The 22312-nt window shown below is 43.8% G+C and overlaps 1 protein-coding gene across 4 annotated transcripts in view; it reads right to left on the bottom strand.

The window, feature by feature from the left end:
- The window catches only part of RASEF (RAS and EF-hand domain containing), a 59347-nt gene extending 37770 nt beyond the window's left edge, over window positions 1-21577 (bottom strand). For 2 of the 4 annotated variants that reach the window (XR_004971252.1, XM_036330728.1), the window contains exon 1: window positions 20802-21577. Coding sequence is in view for 3 of the 4 variants with exons in the window: in XM_036330728.1 (XP_036186621.1) it covers window positions 20802-21238 (437 nt within the window). In the remaining variant the exon portion in view is untranslated. The remainder of the gene's footprint in view (window positions 1-20801) is intronic. The other 2 variants (XM_036330726.1, XM_036330727.1) reach the window with 1 other exon arrangement.
- Window positions 21578-22312: the final 735 nt, after the last annotated feature.

Here is a 22312-nt window from a genome sequence, read left to right as displayed (position 1 = left end):
TTTGGAGAAAAAATTTCAGAAACAAAGGTAAATCTAAGTTCACTGTCATTTAATCCAGAAATGTGGGACTTTAGGAGTTTTCACTAGCTTCTACTTTCCTTTATTACAGAACTAGAGACCCAGTGCATGAATTCGTACATGGGTGGGGTCCCTCAGGGTGGCCTGCCTCAGGGTGGCCTGTGGGGATCGGGCCCTAGCTCGCGCCCCCAGCCTCGCAGCTCCACAGCCCCTCCTGGCCCCCTGCCTTGGCCTGGAGCCACCCCCTCACGTGCTCCACCATCCCACCTGTGGGGCAATCGATCGGGGCCAGGCCCCCCCACCTGGCTCCCTCAGCACTGGTTGCCATCTGCCGGGTAATTGGCGGTGCGATCGGGCCCCTGCTCACACTCACCTTGGCCTGGCACCACCCGCTCACCTGCTCCACCATCCTGCTGCAGTCCCGCTCTCATTGGGGCCCATCAGGGCTGCCAGTGCCGCGCCACCTCCTGGTGGTCAGCACATGTCATAACGAGCAGGCTAACCCCCAATCGAGGGGACAATTTGCATATTAGGCTTTTATTATATAGGATGTGTAAAATGCAGACAAATAAAATCTGATAGTGCAGACAACAGCTGAATCTAGCTATATGTACTGCTAGACAAGGGTGACATCAGTTCTCTTTCTGCAATTCAAGTCCTTCGCTCCAGACAGGATGGGCTTCTACCCACTAACCGCCTGGAGCTGGCTGCATATCACTGGAAACGAGTCTAGTTTGTGTTCTCACAATAGGTCCAGCTCTTAATTCAGTTATAGAATAGGTATTGGCTCTCCCTTCTACAGAAAACACAGAATGGTTTTTGAACCTGGTCCCACCATCCTTCAGACTGGGAAAGACAAGCCAGCCCAGTGCCCCGGGCTTTTCCCAGCTAGTTTTGCTGCTGCTCCATCAAAGGCTGATCTAGTCCAGGTATTCAGGCATCCAGGTATTCAGTGCCACACCCAGAACCCTCAGCCCAGACACATCTCCTGCAGGTGAAACTCCTTCCAGATCCACATCACCCTGAACAATATTTTACTAAGTACTTGCTCACATAATATTCCCCAAGGAGTTTTGCAATAAAAACTCCCTGGAACATGGATATGTTGCCTAGATTTATTCAAAGCCTAGATGGATTTCAAATAGAAAACTGCTTTCTGTTTAAGATCACTGACATTTAGGCACTTTCTGGGAGTTTGCCAGTGGAGCGGGGGCGAGGGGGGGAGACAGAAACAGCAAGGGGCATTGTGCTGAAGGTTGAGGGAAGTTGCACTCAAAACAGCTGAGGGCTTCTTAAGTCATGAACGACAAGTGCACAGGGTAAGTGTAACCACTTGGCTAAGTTCAAGTGCTTCCCCACCACATCCTGGCTCTGTGACTCAGAGAAAACCCTTAACCTCCTGGGCTTCAGTTTCCTCAGTCACCATGTGAGTGTAGCAATGGAATCTGCCACACAATGTTGTAAGGATTAACCCTACTGAAGTACATACAACCATACAAGGAACAGTAAAGGTAATCGATAAAAGTCACCCATTGTTACCCAAATGAGTTAGAGAGAAGCTGATGGTTCTCTCCTGTTGGGTTCTGCGCTGTGTCTTGGGAAAGATCTAGAAGGAAGCCAGTGGTGTGGTGTGATGTGGTGTGGAAGCCCATGGACAGACATGTTATCTCATGTGTGATGTGTGCCAGTGCAGGGGAACCTGAAAAATGAGAACTGGGTCGTGTCTGAGGTCAGTCTGCAAGGTTAAAGTCCAAGGGTCAGTGAATCTCTTCTGTAAAGCACCAGATAGAAAACAGTAACACTGTCTGTTGCAACTACTCAGCTTTGCCACTGCAGCATGAAAACAGCCATCCATGGCATATAAATGAATGAGCTTGGCTGTGCATCAATAAGGCTATATTTATACAAACAGGCAGAGGGCCAAATGTGATCCCTGTCTATTGACATAGACCCTGAGCATAGGAATGGGGTTGAGGTAATGCAGACCTAACCCTCCTATACCCTGGAAACAGGCCTCATTCATGTCCTGTCCCTAGGTCGATATCAAGTTTTTCATGTATGGATATCACATTATCAGTGCCATACAGGTATACATGTACATGTGAGAACATGCACCTCTTTACTTAAGACAGTGGTTCTCAACCTTGGCTGCACATTAGAATCACCTAGGAATCTTTTTAAAATCCTGATTTCTGGGCCTTATCCTCCGGAAATTCTGTTTCTTTGTTACTAATGTTGTGGCCCCACCCCATAACAAAGAAACAGAATTTCCGGAGGATGAGGCCCAGAAATCAGGATTTTAAAAAGATTCCCAGGTGATTCTAATGTGCAGCCAAGGTTGAGAACCACTGACTTAAGAGTACCTATAATGCACACTCACTCCCCCAGCATTTCTCTCAACTTACTTTGAGTCAAGCTAAATGCAGGAATAATCTAGTAAGGTTAGTGTGAGTCGGTGTATTACAGTTATTTTTTCACTGAAATGTTTTTCTATTTTGGCAAGAAAGATAAGGCTTGGGGAGGAAAATCTAGAGTGCCATATCAGTTTCTATGCAAAATTTCCTTTTAGATATCTGTCATCTTCTCAGGTTTGCTGGGAGCAATCACAATTTATGCTTAATGTCCTGTATCCTGTCTGCTTTAACATTCATCCAGAATCTTCTGTTTTAATCAAAAAGTGACATTAACAGTAACTTACTAAACTCTGTACTAATGCTTCATTAAAGGTATTAAGAGTCGCATTAAAATAAACCAGGGCAAGCTGGAGGATCTGCACTTTTTATCTCCGTCTTTCACCTGGTAGTGTTGAAAACACGTGCAGTAAAAAGACTTCTCTCTAATGTGCCCCTCAATCGGAAGACAATCAGTGATAAACCCATCTCCTCTTTCCTGATCCTTTCCAGGCACAATGTAACTAAACCTTGCCTTTCAGGAGCAGGAAACAGAACAGTCACTGATAAAACAAGTTAAGCTGGGAGGAGAGAAGCAGGAGATGGGTAACTCCTCCACTCCTCCGTGTCTCAGACAGCGGTGGAGAAAGACCGGAGGTGGCTGCTGGCTGGCCACCTGGAGAACCAGCAGTGCGGTTACCAGCAAGATTTGCAATGCTGCTCGGCCCAATCAATGGGAAATTGGGAAATTCTAGGCACAATGTACATGAAATAGGTACAGAAAAAAGACATTGCGCAATCCTGCCACAGAGCAACAGAGAGAAACTGGAGTGCTCTTCTACTTTGATTTAACCATTTTTAGTATGGTTTAAAGCAGTGGTCGGCAAACTGCGGCCCCGTGAGTGTGGCTCTTCCACAAAATACCACATGCGGGCGCGCATGTACAGTGCGATTGAAACTTCGTGGCCACACTCAAGGGGCCAAAGAGCCACATGTGGCTCGCGAGCCGCAGTTTGCCGACCACTAGTTTAAAGTATATAACTAGTTATTTTATTGGATAGCAGTGCTTTTACATTTTGCAATAAAATAAATTATTTTAGACCTCAAAAATCAAAGGTGCATGCTTAATAAAATGTTAGGTACCAAATTTCCTTTGCTCAAGAAGGATGGTGATCAATTGTGACACACTTGCAATGTTTAACTATCACAGCGAAGGGGAACCTAAGGAAACATGGCAACTAAATGTAATGTGGGGTCCTGGATGGGATGCTAGAACAAAAAAAAAACAACAAAAAAGAAAAGACATTAAGGATTAAGCAAGAAAACAAAAACACAAAAAACTTACATACACAAACAAAAGTATGGTGATTACCAGAGGGAAAGGAGGGTAGATTGAGTAAAGGGGAATAAATGGTGATGGAAGGAGACTGGACTTGGGTTGGTAAACACACAATACAATATACAGATGATGTATTATAGAATTGTATACCTGAGACCTGCATAATTTTATTAACCAATGTCACCCCAATAAATTCAATAAAAAAATAAAAATTTAAAAATAAAAGAGGACATAAGGGGAAAACTGAGGAAGTCTGAATAAAGTATGGACTTTAGTTAAGGGTAATGTGTCAGCATCAGCTCATTAATTGTAGCAAACGTACTACATCAATGCAAGATGTTAATAATGGGGGAGAGTGCGTAACTATATGGCACTTTCTGCAGTATCTTCACAATTTTTCTGTAACCCTAAAAGACATTCCAAAATAAGAAGCTTATTATTATTTTTGCCAACATTTATCATTTACCATAGTGGACTAGAGTGATATCACTAACCCCATAAAAACCAGAAGGCATAAATCTCCTGAGGAAGAAAGCGATGTTCAGAGCCTGCGGTTCCACTCAAGCAGCTCCAGAAGGTTCATTTGCACACCACCTGCAAAGCATGACTCTTCCCTTAGATCAAAGGGCTGTCTTTCTAAATTGACACTGTGCATTTTCATTCCAATTTCTCTTATACAAATGCAAATAGTGAGGTGATGGCTGTTCTTTGTCTCCATTATCAGAAAAAGAGCTCACATAGGTAAATGAGGCTAGTTTTATCAGCCTGATCAGATGCTTCTAAAAAAAAATCAGTTGCATTTAATTCCAATGAGTTTGATATTTCCGCCTCCATCCGCTGCATGGAATCAAAATGAAACCTTTGGAAGTTCATTGTGTTGATGGTAATACATCCAACCTTATTATGAACTAGAGGCCTAATGCACGAAATTCGTGCAAGAGTAGGCCTTCCTTCCTCCGGCCGCCAGCACCGGCTTCCCTCTGGCACCCAGGACCCAGGCTTCCCTCACAGCCCTGGCTTCATCCAGAAGGTCATCCGGAAGGATGTCTGGTCTAATTAGCATATTATGCTTTTATTATTATAGATTATTATAGATGCTATTGTAAATTATAGCGAAAAATACCAGTGAATCATTTTGGTATACAAATTTTTACTAAATTAAAAAATTTGTCAAGTAGAAATGCACCTAAAATTGGTGATAGTGCATAAAATTGCACCCAAATAGGCTCCAATATTCTACAAATTGAAATAGAAGCTGTAACTCTCAAAAATTCAAATATTTATACACATAGTTACAGTATCTAAATATTTTTATTGGTGTTTATGGTGGTTATTTTCTCTCTTTACAGTCTATCATCATTCTGGTTTTTGAAATGTTTGAACATTTGAAGAACTACTTAGCTAATCATTCTATGCTTTTTGCAAACTAATCCTATATGTTTTCATTAAATTTGGTTTAAAATCTATGAGAAAACTTTAATGAAATTAATCAACATGGGAACTAGAAAAACTACCTTCCTTCTGCCTTTGAAGCTGTTAGCAGTGTGGAATCAATTGAAAACTACACCTGATACCAGGAAGGCAGGCAGACTAAATAGATTAAATGATGAGAGCTCAAATGTTGTACAAATTTACTCCAAAATTCTGTAATTATGATTTGGAACATCGTACCTTATGGGGAAAATCTTTTGATGGACCTCCTATTTTTACTTGATTAAACTTACATTATGTACCAGAATAGGATAAAACTGAAAAGGCCTATAATTTGGAGCATCTAAATATAGGAAAACATTTAAAAGAGTCATAAATGAAGACAATGTATTTGCCAAGTCTTATCATAAAAGTTAAGAAACATTCAAAGTCCTTTAAAGGGAGAAAAAACAGAGAATTTGTGACAATCATGAGCTGACACATTTAGATATGTCAATATTTACACATCAATACAAAAAAAAGGAATTGAGAATATCCCCCATTACTCAAACTTGCTCTAAGCTTATCTCAGAATTTGCTCTCAATGTGCTCCTCAGCACTTTGTACAGAGGATGTTTTCTGAATATACTACAGAATCATGATTACCAGTAAAAAGTACATTTGCTCTCCTAAAATTAGTATATTAGGGATATAATCGCATTCTTGTTCACTTAGCAGCAAGTGTACTTCTTAAATTCGTATTTAATACATGTTAAACACTTACTACTAATTATTGAATGACTAACTAAATTATTGTTAATATCATGGAAGGATAACTGGTGCTGTAGCTATAGTCTCATTTTTTTCAACAGTTAAATATCAACCTTACGCCAGAGTACAGATGATACTGGCAAGAATCTTTGTTGGAGATTGTACACAACCTTCCCTGGCCTTCCTAAAAGCCTCTTTCAAAGTTACAAGAGTTGCTCTGGAAGACTGTGTAATGAAATGACAATTTCTTTTCAATGACAACATTTTTGAACTATCTTAAATGAAAACCGCTTGGGTACTGATGGGGCAGAGGCCATTCGCTCAGAAAAGTGCCTTCTTCCCGAGCCCAGGCCCCTGCTGGCCACGCCCAGGATTTAACAAGACCCGACTTGCGCCTGGCCAATCGGCAGGGCCCACAGCCGGCTCCCCTCCCCTCACTATTCTCACGGGGGGGCACTCGGTTTCCGGTCGCTGCGGCGACTGGAGGCCCGGGTCGGGTTAGCTAACTCAATAAAGGACCTTCTGCTTTTGCATCGGACTGACTCCCTGGCATGGTTTCTTGGGGATCTTGAATTCTGGGCATAACATTTTGGGGGCTCGTCCGGGATCCCCAACACCATGAGGGACCCCCAGTCCGGAGGGCCTGACTGACCGCGGTAGGTCTATGTTTTGTTTGTGTCGTGTGTTTTGTTTTGTATCTATCCGGTGTGAGCTCACTTCTGAAATCTGTAAATGCCTGTAAATGCCTGTAATAATGATCTGAGTGGATGCACAGGATCAATAGGCGGGAGGAGCCGGGGGACGCCCAGATCCTCCATCTGAAGGGGTATAGCTTTGCTTCCGCGGAGTCGGAAGGTCTGTAGGAAACCCCTTAATCTGAGACAGGCAGGAGGAGTAGGGGAGCTCTCCGATCCTCCATCTGAAGAGGGGAAAATTTGCTTCTGCGGAGTCGGAAGGTCTGTAGGAACCCCTCAATCTGAGAAAAGGCGGGTCGCTCCTGCTGGTTGGCGCGCAGCCATCGTCTAGCTTTCGGTTTTTGCTTCCATGGAGTTGGAAGGCTGTACTTTTTTGGGCCCTTTAGTTTTATTTTGTGGACTTGCTGGATTAATAATTTCAAGGAGATTGGGGGAGGCTTTAGAGCTCCCTCAGGAATGGGGAAGTTGTTAGGAATTGAATGGATTGTTTAAACTCTGAATAAATGTCTGGTGAAAGTGTGTGAGTGTGGAGGGAGGGGGACTGCCCTCCCCCCTCCTTTGTGTGGCGGTAGGGCGGCCGCCTGAGTGAGGGTCTGTGTAAACAGGTCACCCCCTCCCCAAGTAAATGCGTCTGGGATTTCTATGCACGTCTAAGGAGAAAAGCTGGCTTAAAACTAATGTGCGCACCGTCCGATTTTGGATAGGGTTTTGGGCTAGCGTCTCCTTTCAAATGTGCAGGATAAATCCCAAGCCTAACCCATAATAAAGAACAGTTTTTCCAAAGAGGAAAAAAAACACAAAACACAAAAACTGGTCCTTTGTTAATTAAGAAAGCTTTTCTTAATGGAGGGAGGAGATAGTCGCCTCCTGCCTGCAGGAAAATCTTAAAGAATGTCGTCAATTTACATCTGAAAAGACCAGGGAGGCCAAAAACCTGTCTTGCAAGGCTCAAATGTGGTTCTCCAGAGCCGCTTGAAAGTAAAAAGTAATTTGCCTCATGAAAAATCTAGAAGACAGAATTAAATCTGTTGGTTAAGTATTGAGAAATGAAATCTAGAAAACCCTGCTTTCCTTAAACTAAGGACAATTAAAGGTTATGTCAAAGTCTTTAAAAGGATTTCAGGTAGAAACTGTGGTTTCATACTGATCTTAAAGGGCTCCAGTTACCTTGCCAACTCAGTGTTTGGGAGACCCAGGATATGCCTAAGTTTAACCTAGGTTCTAGATAATGTGTTTACTTAAATATGTATCTTTGTTGTTTAAAATTGTTTAACTAGTGCTAATCACCTAAAAATTAAGGCTAAAAGTTCTAGCTACCTGGAAAGCATGGCCTTGGTGTGATAGGAGGAAAAAGAAATGTTAAATGGATGGTAGACCAGTGAGCTGGGACTGGTCACTAATGGTGAATTGTGAGAAGGGCTGAACGTGGCCTAACTTCTCTTTCCTTGGTACCCCTGAAACGTCAGAGGGTACTTCTGGCCTTGGTTTTCCAATGTGTTTAATCTGTCAATTTTGTTGTTTAGCCGAAATCCTCTTGAATGACATTGAATGATTCTTTCCTTCCTCTTTAACTTTTGGGGGATTGTGTGAATGGATTAATGGCTTCTAGATGGCATTCACCATCTCTGAGACTTCCAGAGAGAAGTCAAAACTCGAACTGGCTACACAACTGAAACTGATTTGTTGGTATTTTGTGGTATAAATGTGGACCGTTTCTATCTGGATGAGACATAGGTCAAAAGTCCTGTCCTAGGATGTGAGAAAGGGAGGCCTCCACATCTGTTCCTGTCTGCTCAAGATCCCAAGACTGTAAAGGTACTTGTTCACTAAAAGGGTGTAAATGTTTATTTGATGTTTGTATGTCTACTTGGGTATAATTATTTGTTCATATAAATGTGGAAGTATATTCTGTGCTAGGTTGGGATTTTGGAATTCTGGGGTAGATTTAAAAGGTATTTGTGGCTTTTCTAATCTGATTGGGACATTTAAGGGTGGGGCTCACAGTTCCTCAGGGCAGAGATTCCATGGGCCCTTCCCCCTGCCTGTGCTGAATTAAATAATGCAGGCCAGTGTCATTTAGCTTGCTGGTTAAAGGAAAACAATGGGCCTTAGAATCTGTAAAGGTGGGCGGGAATGAAGCTGGTCTAATGTACTGAAAGGGTTTGGTACCTGTTGCTGCTAGCAAAGGAGGGGCTGATACCCACTTCTAGCACACTCCCTTGAAAGAGGCCTGGTTGCTGCTCTGCCAAAAAGGGAACTGGTAGAAAGACAAGAAAGCAGAGCCCTGTAACTGATAAACAGGGTTCCATCAGGACTTTGAAGTTCTCCAAGAGAGGAGGACTCTTTCCTTGAGAGGGCTCCAGAGGGCGCACGAGGACATTTGGTCGCGCCTCCGCGCCATCTATGGGACCAGCCCAACCCCAACTCCTCATCAGCACAGACCAGGAGATTGGGTCTACATCAGAAGGTACTGCTGGGAGACCCTAGAGCCACGTTGGAAGGGTGTGGTGCTGAAGACCCCCACCGCTCTCAAGGTAGACGGCGTCACGACCTGGGTCCATCCGGAAAGACTTCATCACCAAATAGAGCGTCGATCGAGATCCACGCAACCCGCTCAAGCTCAAGCTACGGCGTGCTCGACCTGCGTGATGCTGGTAACATTAAATAGATTTAGATAATGCCTGCGCCTTCATGGACACGGCTCCAAAATGACAAGGACAATTCATAGGATCACATGTCTAGTATCATGTTTTATTGTATTGATATGTTATATTGACCTTTGATTCTTTTGCAGGTTTGACTGTATGTTGGTTGTCCTGGAAGGGAGCTGTGTGGGGTGACCCCCAAAAGTAAAGGGTGTCTAGCTGCCAAGAGGACAAGTGCCCAACTGGGCAGGGAAGGGTGCCCATCAGGTTTTGGTCTCTGTTGAGAGACAGCTAACAGTTGACAGCCTGTAATACTGTCTTGTAGGCCTGAGTCACCATGCCCATGTCAGGGGTAGTAAAGCTGGAAAAAGCCTGTTTAGACTAGAAAGTCCGAGGCATGGACCAACAATTACTGTTTTGTTTTAAATCCATGAAAAGAAATTAGCAAGGAAAGTCAGAAAATCTTAGAGTAAATCAGTATGTTTTTCTCCTTATGTAATTCCTCCAAAATCTGGCAATGCTAAGTAAGTACGTTTCTTTGCATAGATTCAGTAAGACTGGTGCCTAGTAGTGGTTTTATTAACGGAAAACTTTGACTGGAGTATCATGTTTTAAAGAGCCCTATCTGAGCTCTAAAGACTTGAAGCCACTAAGAATGCCACGAAGAAAGCCTGGTATCCTGCCTGGGAGCCCTGAAGACGGCTGGCGCTGGAGCGTCAGGCCCATGCCCTACCATCACTGGCGGTTGGTAAGAGTAGAAGGGGAGCAGTAAAGATGCCTCTGCATCCCTGCAGAACCCCCACACACTCTGGGCCGCAACGAGTAGGAGAGCTACTGAGATGGGCCTTAAAGCCTGGAGCATGGGCTCAGGTGAAGTTGCTACAGGTGAGGGATTCACCTAACTCAGCAGATACTGCAGGCAGGCCTGATGGCAGCTGGATGGCTTGGCTTCCTGGCCCTACGGGGCACATTAAGGTTCAACCATGAAATTCCAGCAAAGGTAGTCAGTTACCATTCTTGTTGTGTTTATGCAAACATCAGGACAGTATAATCTTTATTTGGCTTTTTAATAGCCATGGAGGAATTTTAAGAAGAAAAATCCTATTTCAATAGAAGTTGTTAAAGCTAAAATGGTTTCTTTCCCTTCCACCGGACCATTTGTTAAGTGTATAAAATAGCTCAGTTGATAGTTCTGTGTGCTCACTACGGGCCCCTAGCGACGGTGAAATAAAAGTGCAGTCCGTCTCATGATTGAGCCGGAAGTTCCAAGACAAGGGGGGAATGATGGGGCAGAGGCCATTCGCTCAGAAAAGTGCCTTCTTCCCGAGCCCAGGACCCTGCTGGCCACGCCCAGGATTTAACAAGACCCGACTTGCGCCTGGCCAATCGGCAGGGCCCACAGCCGGCTCCCCTCCCCTCACTATTCTCACGGGGGGGCACTCGGTTTCCGGTCGCTGCGGTGACTGGAGGCCCGGGTCGGGTTAGCTAACTCAATAAAGGACCTTCTGCTTTTGCATCGGACTGACTCCCTGGCATGGTTTCTTGGGGATCTTGAATTCTGGGCATAACAGGTACATGGTAGTGTTAGTTTAGTTACTGAACAGAAGACCTGTCCTAGAAAGAATTTTTAAAGTCTACTTTTAATTTTAAGAATCATTGATTTTTATCTACCTACCTTGCTACCTAACCATCAGACATGAAGATAAATCAATAATGCTTTCCAGCATCTCTCCTTTATGCAAAAAGATGGGCCAAAAATATCAAACTAAAGCAAAATTAGTTCTTAGAGATTTTCTTATAAATTTCTTGAACACATATCCCATTTAAAATAAAATGTCCCTTACATCTTAAATCCCACATTTCAACAGTGAAGACCCTTTGAGAGATTCATGCCTGGGGCGTATTTTCCACAAGGCAGACGCTTCCCGATACACTCCGCTGCTCATCACCTGTCCACTTCATTGCTTTCCCAGCAACCTGCAGGAATTTAATTATTTTTTCATTTGATTTTCTGAAGAACTGAAAGGTGATTTTCTGGGATGTTATTAAAAAAAGAAAGTAGCTAAAAATCCTATTAAAATCTGACTTTTTCATATTATACAAGTATCAATTGTCCTGAAAACTAGCCCTCTTTGAGCTCCCAGAGCCCCAGCCCACAAAAGGAGCAAATGAGCCTCAGATTTGCAAACACTGTCTCCTGAAGGAATCTGACCCCAGCCCTGCAGGAGAGCCAAGAAAAGAAAAACCCAGTCTTCTCTCAGTTGAGTCATCATCTCAAAGCACTGGTTCATCAGATAAGTGACCTGTGTATTTAATTTTTCTCAGTTTATGTTTCCACCCCAAACCTTTACTCTTCCCTGGCTCCCTGTGGTATAAGCTGCCCTCCTCTCTCATCTGCATGGATAACAACCCCTCTGGGCAGTACAACTGGCCCAAAAGCTACTAAACAAAATGGAAATATACGTTGAACAGTAGCTTTAAATCTAAGTACTAAAGAAGAAGCTATAATGAAGTTATTACAAAAATTCACGTGAATGGACAAGAAAAAAAAACCAAATACGAAGCAGTAGCATCTGTTCACCTTCATGTATAGTTTTTGTAGCTTTTACCTAACTCAAAAAAAAAAGGAGAGTATTAAAAATAACTTCAATGATCACCTGGGAGCCTAAGAGAGAGCTGTAAGTCCCTATTTTGCCAGACTCCCAAGGGGTTCATTTCAGCATAAACCCACAGCCACTCTTGGCTTGGTGCCTACTCCCTATATATATATGTGTGTGTGTGTGTGTGTGTATATATATATATATATATATATATATATATATATATGATTTTATATATATATTATACATCCATGATTTGTGCTTGCCTTTCTTAATGGCATTATTTTTAAAAAGATCATTTAGAACTACAGTGTCTACTTTGGAGAGCTTTCAATATGAACAAAATGGGAAAAGGAGTTAAAACTTGGATACAAATGGAAAATAAAACTGCAAAAAAAAATAATAATCTCAACATTATGGCACTCCAGCCATCTGAAACTCAGGTAACTTGGCACCATGAAGAGTCCATCCAGAGGGTGAAAGTCAGGAAAGAATGAGGAACAGTCTCTGAGACACCCCTGCTTAGTTCAGGAATAGCCTGCACTCCAACAGTGGTTTTAAAACACAATTCTAATATATCTGATCATTTACTTTCTGAATCTTCAGAAAATAAAGGTCCCCAAGAAAGAAGGAAGTACTGACAATAGTAAATTGTAACCGACAGCAAGAACAGAAAATGTCTACAAGAACTGAAAAAGTCAAGCTGAACTACCATCTCCACAAATCCTAGGAATATCACTCCACTACTGCCCAGGGGTAAGGCGAGACTACCTGAGTTAGCAAGGAAAGCTTAAATTATTTTGCAGTTATTACAAGCAATGCATTGTATGTGTCCACATGCTTATCAAATGACACATGATGAAACTGCTCACTGCAGTACTACATGTAATAGCCACCAAGTAGAAATTACCCAAACATTCATTAAAGGTAAAATGGATAAATTGTGATACTCTGCACAGTGGAACACTCCACAGCAATGAAGATAACAGATCTACAAATACTATAGTTTATTTACCCACGTCTAGAAGAGCTCTCAGGTATGGCCAATGCTGCTGGTCTGAGGCCCTTGAGGATCAAAGCCTGAGAAAAAGATCTAAAACTAGTGTCTGCTGAGTTCCTGGGAACTGAACGATGCCTCATCCTGGAAATAGGAGCCTGGAACTAGCCGCTTTCTCATGGCTGAGCTTTTGTATCTGGCCTTCCCTATGCCTCTCAAATTGCATCCCTGTTAGCAACAACCAACTCAGGGGCAAAAACTAGCAGTTGGGGACAGCAGAGTAAGAACTTGTTCCAACTGAAAGGAATTTGTTACTGTCTCTCATTAAATGTTCAGCCTTTGGATTTTTTAGCTTAATGCCTTTCCAGAAGGCGTTTGCAGAAGGGAGGGAGAGAGGGAAGGAGGGAGAAGGAAGGGAAGGAAGAAAGGAAGTGAGCAAGCAAGCACTTAGTTTGCTGGGAAAGTGCAGCCATGTAAAGGTTGGGTTGGCTTGCCAGACGGCTAAGGCTGCTTAAATCCAAGCTGTCTCATCGGACGCGCTCAGTTTGGAGTTACAGATATTTAGATGAAGAATGAGACTGAAGGGTGAGAAGGAAAGGGTAGAGACAAGTGTGAATAATAAACCCTCTTCTCCCAAGGAGCATCTTAGAGCCATAAGCACATGCAGGGCAAAGCTTTTCTTGGCAGATAGAAAAATGTTAATAACTCTAAAGTTGCCCTAGAAATTCAGTACGTTGTTTTGAAGTGTTGAGGCATTTGGAAGGGGTACAGGAGGAATAGAACATATGTACAGGGATTTTTTTTTCAGATTCGAATAAATATTTGAAAGTTTTCTGGTACATATTTTATAAGCTGAAGGCATTAAAAAATGCTCTCTGATCTTTTCGAAACTGATTCCCCTAACATAGGAAATCTCAAAAACTGAAGACTCTGAGAAAGTTCCTTCGTGACTGTGATGGTTAATTTTACTTGTCAACTTGGCTAGGGGATAGTACTCAAACATTTGGTCATGCATGTCTGGAGGTTGCTGTGAGGGCATTTTGTGCATGAGATAACTAACAACACAGTAGAGTTTGAGTAAAGCCAATTATTCTTGTCCAAGAGCAAGAATAAAAACAGAGTATTTCTGGGTCAAATTACTATTCCACCAACTTGAAAGGGGAAGAAGGAGCACAGTGAAAGTTCTGAATTAGAATGCCATGGAACCACACCCTAGCATCAACACAGATTTTCAAAGCAAGATCACACCTGACAGGTGAATTTACCATTCACAGGTAGGAAATAGAGGTTGCAAACTGGACACAGTATTGTTTTCATCTCCATGTTTTGACCTTCACAGATCATGCAAAATTAGAAATTTTCATTTAACATCTGCATTTTTCACCATCTTTATAAGTTGGCATCACTGGCAAGACTGGGCCTACATCCAGCATGGCAGCAACTGTCCATCCCCCTAACAGAAGAAGCAGAGCCTCCTCCTGGTCCAGACTCCACTCCAGTCCACTGAAGCAATGTTACCCGCCTGGCCCCAGAGGCCTCTGAGTGTGAGCCCATCCATCACATCAGTCACCCACAGGTAAGAAAAGGGAACCCAGAGATCATCTGACAGGGGTCTAGAGTCTCTCTTGCTGGAGCTGTGACACCCCCACAGTAGATGACTGGAGATAACTTCTCTACTGAACACAGAAGGAAACTCCCTGAATTTAATTGGTCTGCTTGATTTCCGGCCACTGGTGAGAGCTGAATCCAGACCATCCCCCTCATGATTCTTCCACTCTGTACCCTCACTGATGCCATCACCTCTGGATAGAGAGAAACTGGCCAAGAAACTTTGATTTTTGATAGGATGCTATTTGAAAGCCTGGGACCAGCGCAGTCCTGGGCACATGTGGCTACAAAAAAAGAAAAAATTTGGAAGCGCAGGAGGGAGGGAGGAAAAAGGCAAGAAAAGAGTTTCTTCTGTGGAAAAATGACAAGACTGAGAATAATTTAAGATGAATTTTTCTCCACAGTATTATGCCCTCAATTTAAATGACAGACAATGTAGATTCGCAATGAAAAATAGAGAAACAAATGTTCTCGATCCTATGTAGTTCTTGAGGATTTCAAAGCCTTTTAGAAGAATATTTCTCACACTTGATAAATATGCAACCTTAGTAAAGAAGACACTTCCTATGGATTCCAGAGTTGACATAAATATTGTTTATATCATATTACCTAACTATGAACAAATATAAACCAGATATAAGCTCCTTATACTTACAGCTCCAAAAATTTATAAGACCAACACACATTTACTAAATCATTGAAATCAGAATCAGCAACATTCACCTAATCTGACAGGAGGGTGCACTTGAACAGAAACTAAATCACCACAGCCGATGTCCATATGGTACCAGGAGCTGGCATGTGCCTCTTTTGAGCAGGGTTACATGAACAAACCCCATTCTCCTACCACTTTCTATTGAGACTACAGATGACCCAATGCTGTGTTCTCGGTCACTCCATTCCACATGAACACATCATTCATACAGTAAGCTCACTGCTCTGCCTTCCTCTTCCCCCCACAGCAGTGACTGTAGTGTTGGGGGATTCTGTACAATCTTAATCACAAGGCAGGTTATGAAGTTGTGTAGCCCAATCTGTAATGGATGAGTCATCCAGGCAACTCCAAATGTGCTCAAATTAACTGGTTTTTTTTTATCTTTCATTAAATGAAAACCGAAATGTTTAGTCTTCTAAGACTCCCAAGCATACATGTAAATACCCCATAGGGTTTATAGCCCTGATTTGAGAAACACCCTTGACATGAAATGTCCATAATCCGGGGTATGTGCCAGGAAGTGTTTTTCCATTCACCGTACTGCATCCCAGGTCCTTCAGGCATCAAAAACTTCTAGATAATTAAGAAGGTGAGACAATAAGCTCCTTGAAAGTGAGGGTCAGGTTTCCAAAGTCTCACTAGTTCCTAGAACACTGGCAGGCACATCAATACTGAGTGAACCAGAGAAAGAATTAAAAAGTTACAGTGGCTGCATCTGTGTATCTTGGTGTGTTTTTAATGTTTTTAAAATTGATTTTAGAGAGAGAGGATGGAAGAGGAAGAGAGAAAGTGAGAGAAACATCAATGTGAGAGAGAACATCGAACAGTTGCCTCACACACACATCCTGACCAGGGATCGAACCCGAAACCTGGGTATGTGCCCTGACCAGGAATCGAACTGGTGACCTTTTGGTGCATGGAACTACAATCAACCTACTGAGTCACACAGCTCTGGGCTGTATATCTTGTTTTTATAAGATGCACAGGCTAAGGCCTCAAGGGTTAAAATTCATAATTATAATTTGGAAGACCCCAAATATTTACAAATTGAAGCAATGAAATTGGTTTTTGTTGTGTGTTGTTGTGTTTTTTTTGGTGGGGAATAATTCCAAGGAAACCATATGTGTCATACATTCATTCCACCTTTAAAGCTTTTCTCTGAGAATTAGTGTTTACTTTGCATTTTACAACCTGACATGAGACTAATATAATCAGACAGAAACAGCCTTGAATACCCATGATAACCATTTCCCACTTCTTCCTTCCAACTACATACTGCAGTCAAGGGCTCCCTAAGCCCTGGCAAGATATAGATAAAGCAAGAATGTATATTGTATATACCATCTTAGGAGGAAAAGAAACAACAGACATTTGAATCACTATGGAATTCTGACCTCTTCCATCATCTATAGGTTCAGCTGTCAGCTTCCACACCTCTGTTCAAGGCAGTTTAACATGTAGTAGCTATTTCCACTTCACAAATGAAATAAGACTATGCAACCACAAAGAAATCAAGAAAGAGGTCAAGGTTGTCACAAACTCGAAGTGACAGGAGCAGTAGGACCCTGATTTTGAACAGTGATTTGGATGAGTAGTAAATCAACATTGCATGTTAAAAGACAAGCTAAAGAAGAGTCTGAGGTTCTTGGAGCGTAGTCTTCCAAAGACATCCCATTTTAAGCCATTTTCTTTTTGCCCATCCATCAGGGAAGAATAAATAATCTCTCACCAAAGCCTGAGAGAAAAGCTGCCCACTGTGTGCACATCCAAAACTGGCAGTTCTATAAGGCTGGGGAGGCCAGGATACATATCTGGGGCTAGGAAGCCAAAAATAAAGTATTAGCTTGAGATGAAATTCAAATATCAGAACCAGAAAGGACCATCTGACTACACAGAACCACTTTTAGTGCCTGACCAAATCCCACTCTAGCCCTGTCTAGCAGGTCGCCAATCACGCTACCTCCTGTTACACTCCAGGCACCAGCCCTGGGTCTATCCTTGATCTGGCTATTGTGGCAGAACCTGTGCCAATTCATAAAAGCATGGTGGTCCCAGTGTCAGCTAGACCCTCATGGTTCTGTTCTGAGAATGTGGGGCTCTAAGCTAATTTATCAAACTGAATCATTTCACAAGTGACACTCAAAATTGCTTCAAATGGAAATGAGAAAACTCTGAAAGCTTCAGCTCTGATCAGAGATGACTTCCGCCATTCCCCTGCCCCAGGGCAAATGCTCAATGAACACACACACACACACAAACAATTTCCTTCTCTCCCTGCCAATCTCTGAACCCCATGACCAGCTTTCACAGAGAACTTGATAAAAATCAAGAACTGAAAAAAAAGGCATCCAGAATGAACTAACTGCTTTCTCAGTATATGAACCAAGAAACTGAAGACAAAGTCTTATCCAATTCATCCAGCAAATATTAATTGAGTCCATTTATTGAGTACCTACTGAGTACACATCTCCCTTTCACCAAGATAATGGCCCTGGCACCAGAAATCAGCTAGGCTGTTAGTACAAGTCTGCTCTCTGTCTCTCCCCGGAAGTTCTCGGTCCACTTCGAGGGCTTCTCTTGACCTGGAACAATCTTCCTTCCAGAATTCTCTTACATAATTACATCACCTTGCCCATTCCGGTTTCATCTGCTGGCTGACCTAGTTCCAACTTACTATGAAGTGGTAACCATCCGTCCTGACCCTGTCCACCATGTATACATACCCAGGCCATGTGACTGCTTGGAAACCTCCCTCCCCCATCCTTTAAGGGAAGGAGCCCTCAGTTTTCTAAGAGGAAAAGAACTTAAGAATGTGTTGACACATCCCAGACTCCATTTTCATCCTTTCAAAATGCAGTATTATTTTCTCTCTAATATCACAGTAACTGATGACTGGAGAACTTAACCCAAATTTGCTTAATATTTTGATCTAAGAGCTTGAATAAACTTTGAAATGGAAATCATTGCCATGTTTTGCCTCTATAGGAACCAAACATGCTTTTTATTTTTAAATATATTTTTATTGATTTCAGATAGGAAGGGAGAGGGAGAGTTAGAAACATCAATGATGAGAGAGAATCATTGGTTGGCTGCCTCCTGCATACCCCCCACTGGGGATCGAACCCAAAACCCCGGCATGTGCCCAGACCAGGAATCAAACCATGACCTCCTGGTTCATAGTTTGATGCTCAACCACTGAGCCACACTGGCCTACCCAACCATTCTTATATCTGGTATTTGTTCTCCTCAAACTGTATATGAATACATCCTCTACCACCCCACAGGCATGGAACAGCGTACCAGGGGGAAGATGAGAGTGTCAGGAGGGAAACAAAGCCCCCAGATGAACCAGCGCACCTTTCCAGAAAGACAATTTGCCCTTGGAAGAAAACATGTTTTATATTAAAAGCAGCTCCACTACATTATGGAGTAAAATGACCAAATACATAATTTTTTAAAAAAGAGAACTCAAGACTTCAAAGAAAGTTCCTGCTTGCAGAAGTCTGTCAAGCTATGTCTACAATAGATGGAGCTTCCTGCAAATAATTATCTTGCCTTTAAATGGTCTTTGAGAAAATTTTTGAAAAATGTTTCACCCACACTATGAACTTCTTGAGGGTATGAACTACATCTTGTCCTTCTCTTTGTCTGCGGGGACCTAGGACAGGACCTAAGAGAGTATCTAGCCCAAAACAGACACTCAGTAATGTTTGCAGAATTTATTTGGCTGAAATAATGGCAATGGCATTATCAATAACAAAAGATTTTTATCACATTTGGATGAGAGGAAGGGAAGGAGAACAGCTGTATGAGGAAGTGGAATAGAAGCAATCCAATTTACCAAAACAGTTATGGCTGCCATGGTAACAATCAGATGAAGCAGCTCTGTTCAGTTCTTTTCCACTTAAACAAGTACAGGAAGGTAAATATTGTACTTGTTTATCTCCCATAGAAGGGGGTGGGGCTTAGGACACGAGTCTACCAGGTGACACTGGTAGCCATTAAATGTAATAACTTTTGAAGAGTTTGAAACATATTATAATGATAATATCATCAATACTAATAAGTTCCAGTTTGTACACTGATCCTAGGAAGCTCGTTTTAATTACTTAAGGGTTAAGTGTCAAACAACTGCTGCTGAGACCTGACAACTGTGAAAAGTAGATTCATATGTGCGTGTACATATATACATAAAAATGATATGATGTGAACTCACTCTTCCTTATTCCTAAAAGTGTTACCATTTTAATTCGCTGGCCCTAAACCAAGTGACAAAGTGAAAGATGATTCAAAGAGCAGAGTGTATAGCAATGTTTAAATTTTCTACTTCCCTGGTGGAGACACTGCATTTTAATTCATTTGTAAATACTAGAAAAGATGAGTATCACACCCTCTTTCTCCACACAATCCTTCTTATCCTGCAGTGCGTCACTCTCCATCCCGTGTTCCCTGTACTTTCCAAACTGCAGAGACTATTTGGGAGAAGGCAGAAGTGAGGACTCCTTGCCCCAAAAGTCTAATCTATGAATAGGTGAGCCCATCTCACTGCTGCCTGTCTCTCAGGGAACTTTCCTTTTCTGAGTCTTATGTCTCAGATATGTGAACCGCCAATTAACACGAGGTATTTCAGATTTTCTTAATGATGGTAGCCGGAGCTCCATAAAATTTTAACTGAAATCTAAGCAGAAAGCAAAAAAAAACGTGTTACAACATTCACATGTTTGTAGTGCCTGAGGAAGACGTGATAGCAGCTGCCAGAGACACACCGTGACACCAGGCAGAGACAGAGCAAATGAATCCCAAACCAAAAAACACCTGCGGTGCGACCTCCCTGCCCTGAACCAGCAGGCATCCCCTTTCCTGCTAAGAATTACGTTAGTAACTTTATATTACGTTATTTCTGTTGGAATCAGTCATAGGAGTAGAGAATTTATTGTATAATCTTATCATTTTATTCTATTGTATATAAAGACAGTTTTTCAATTCACAACATCTGGGATCAAATCCCTGCGCTTTTATTAACTGTGCAAGTCCCTTGACATTTTATAGGCATACATTTCTGGGTCTAAGTTTCTTCATCCGTGGGAAAAAAGAAAGTCTACCCCGTCCCCAAGGTTATTCTGAAATTTAAACAGATGAACTCTATAAAATACCTATATGTGTCCAGCAATACAGATGCCCAATAAGGTCTCTTTTTCTATTTAGTAGTAGGAAAACAACACAGGCAAAAACTGCTATAGCGAAGATCAAATTGGCCACGGGCCCGGGTCACCACCGCCCCCAGCTCCCGGAAGTCCTCCAGCAGATGACATAACCAGGTGGCACCGAGGAGCCTGCGCTCCTCGCCCATGTCCTGGAAGAATCTCTGGACACAGGAGTTCACCGTGGCCCCTGTAACTAACCAAGCACCTTTTGCAGGGCTCAGAAGTGGGCATTTGAAACTTGCTCCTCCACACCCTTATTCTGAACGCATGCCCTTTCCTGAACTCTCAGGGGACCGCGGTCTCGGAAAAGTTAGTGAATGGAGAAAAGCAACTCACCAAGAAGAGAGAGTTCAGTGAGTCTGCACAGAAACACCATTTGTACCGCCCACCTTCCAACCCAGACACGCACCTGGGGATGAACTTGGCCTCCTCCCCGAGTCGCGCCTGGAAGTCCCGCCAGGCGGGGCCAGGGCCAGCCGAGCCCCGAGGGGCCGCCAGCACCTCCGCGGCCGCGTCCTGGTCGTCCTCGTCCTCCTCACTGTCCCCGGAGTCGGACCCAGCCTGGGACTCGGGCGGAGCGGGCCCCGGCCGCAGCCCGCAGCCCCGGCGCCGGCCCCCGCGGCGGGCCCCGCGGAAGCCGCGCGCGAACTCCTGGAATGTGATGGCGCCGTCGCGGTCCGAGTCCAGGCGCTGGAACACGGCCTCGGCGTCGGCCGGCCGCACGCGCAGCTCCGCGCACAGCGCGCTGAACTCGTCGCGCTCCAGGCGCCCCGAGCGGTTCGCGTCGCAGGCGGCGAAGACGGCGCGCAGCCGGGCCAGCTCCTCCGGGTCCCCTTCCGCCTCCATCCCGCCCGACGGGGCGGCCTCGGGAGCTCCGGGACGGGACGGGACGGGACGCGACGGGCGTCCTGCGCGCCCTGGTTGCGGCGAAAGCGGGAAGTCCGGGGCCACGCGCCGCCGCCGGGAGTCGTGCCGAGCTGGGCTGGTCCGGCGGGTTCTGCCACCTGCGGAACGTCCGGGCGGCGCGAGGCTCTAGGCGGGCGAGGTCGGCGCACTCCCACACGGGCCCAGGTCCCGCGCACGGAGCCCTGCTGGCCCGCTGCCGGCCCAGGAGCCCGGCAAGTGCGCTCCTGGCTGCGCGCACCGCGCGGGGAGCCCGCCAGAGACTGAGATCCAGGCGCGAGGCACCTGCCACTTTCCTGGCGGGACCGGCCCCGCCCAGCCCAGCCCGAGAGGAGGAGCGCCCGGCGCTGGTTCCCACGCCTCCGGGAGCCTGGCGGTGCTTTCCGTATGCGGATCTGGCAAGAGCATGGATTTGGGGCTCTTGGAATTGGGGACCCAGGTGGAACTGGGGGTGCGGCAGGAGCGTTACCAGGCCCTTGGAGGTAAACTCTTGCTGGAGTAAAACCAAGAACTAAGCTCCCCCACAGGTATGTTACTGGCATGACCTTAGGAAGAGAACTAACTGGACAGAAAGGGAAAAGGAAGGTAGGGTTAGGGTTCCAGATGATTGTTATGTGTATTTTATTCTCTTCTAATTCTGGAAAATTGGTAAACTTCTGTATATGCATATTTTCTTACAACCAAGGTGTGAGATTGACCAGAAGACCCCATTCTCTGATTTTCCCGGCTCTCCTTAACACATGTCCATCCAACATTAAAGTCCAACTAGTTAATACGCAATAGAAATCATATAGATCTTCCAGGTTCCCACATCCAAATAATTTTTCTCACTCTTTGTCTCAACCTGAGTGAAAATTAATAACCTAATTCCTTGGTAGGCAGCAATGTTTACCAGACTGGGGTAGCTTTTCTTTAAAAAAGAATCTATGGAAATGATATATCCAAATGTATGTTCCCCTTTGATCTTAAACACTTATTTCAACAAGGCTATTGTTTCTTTATACTGACTGTTTTATA

Source organism: Myotis myotis, unplaced genomic scaffold, assembly GCF_014108235.1.
Source record: "Myotis myotis isolate mMyoMyo1 unplaced genomic scaffold, mMyoMyo1.p scaffold_m19_p_12, whole genome shotgun sequence".
NCBI classification, from domain to species: Eukaryota; Metazoa; Chordata; class Mammalia; order Chiroptera; family Vespertilionidae; genus Myotis; species Myotis myotis.
Note: the sequence above shows the minus strand (reverse complement) of the source record. Positions and strands in the feature narration are given on the sequence as shown.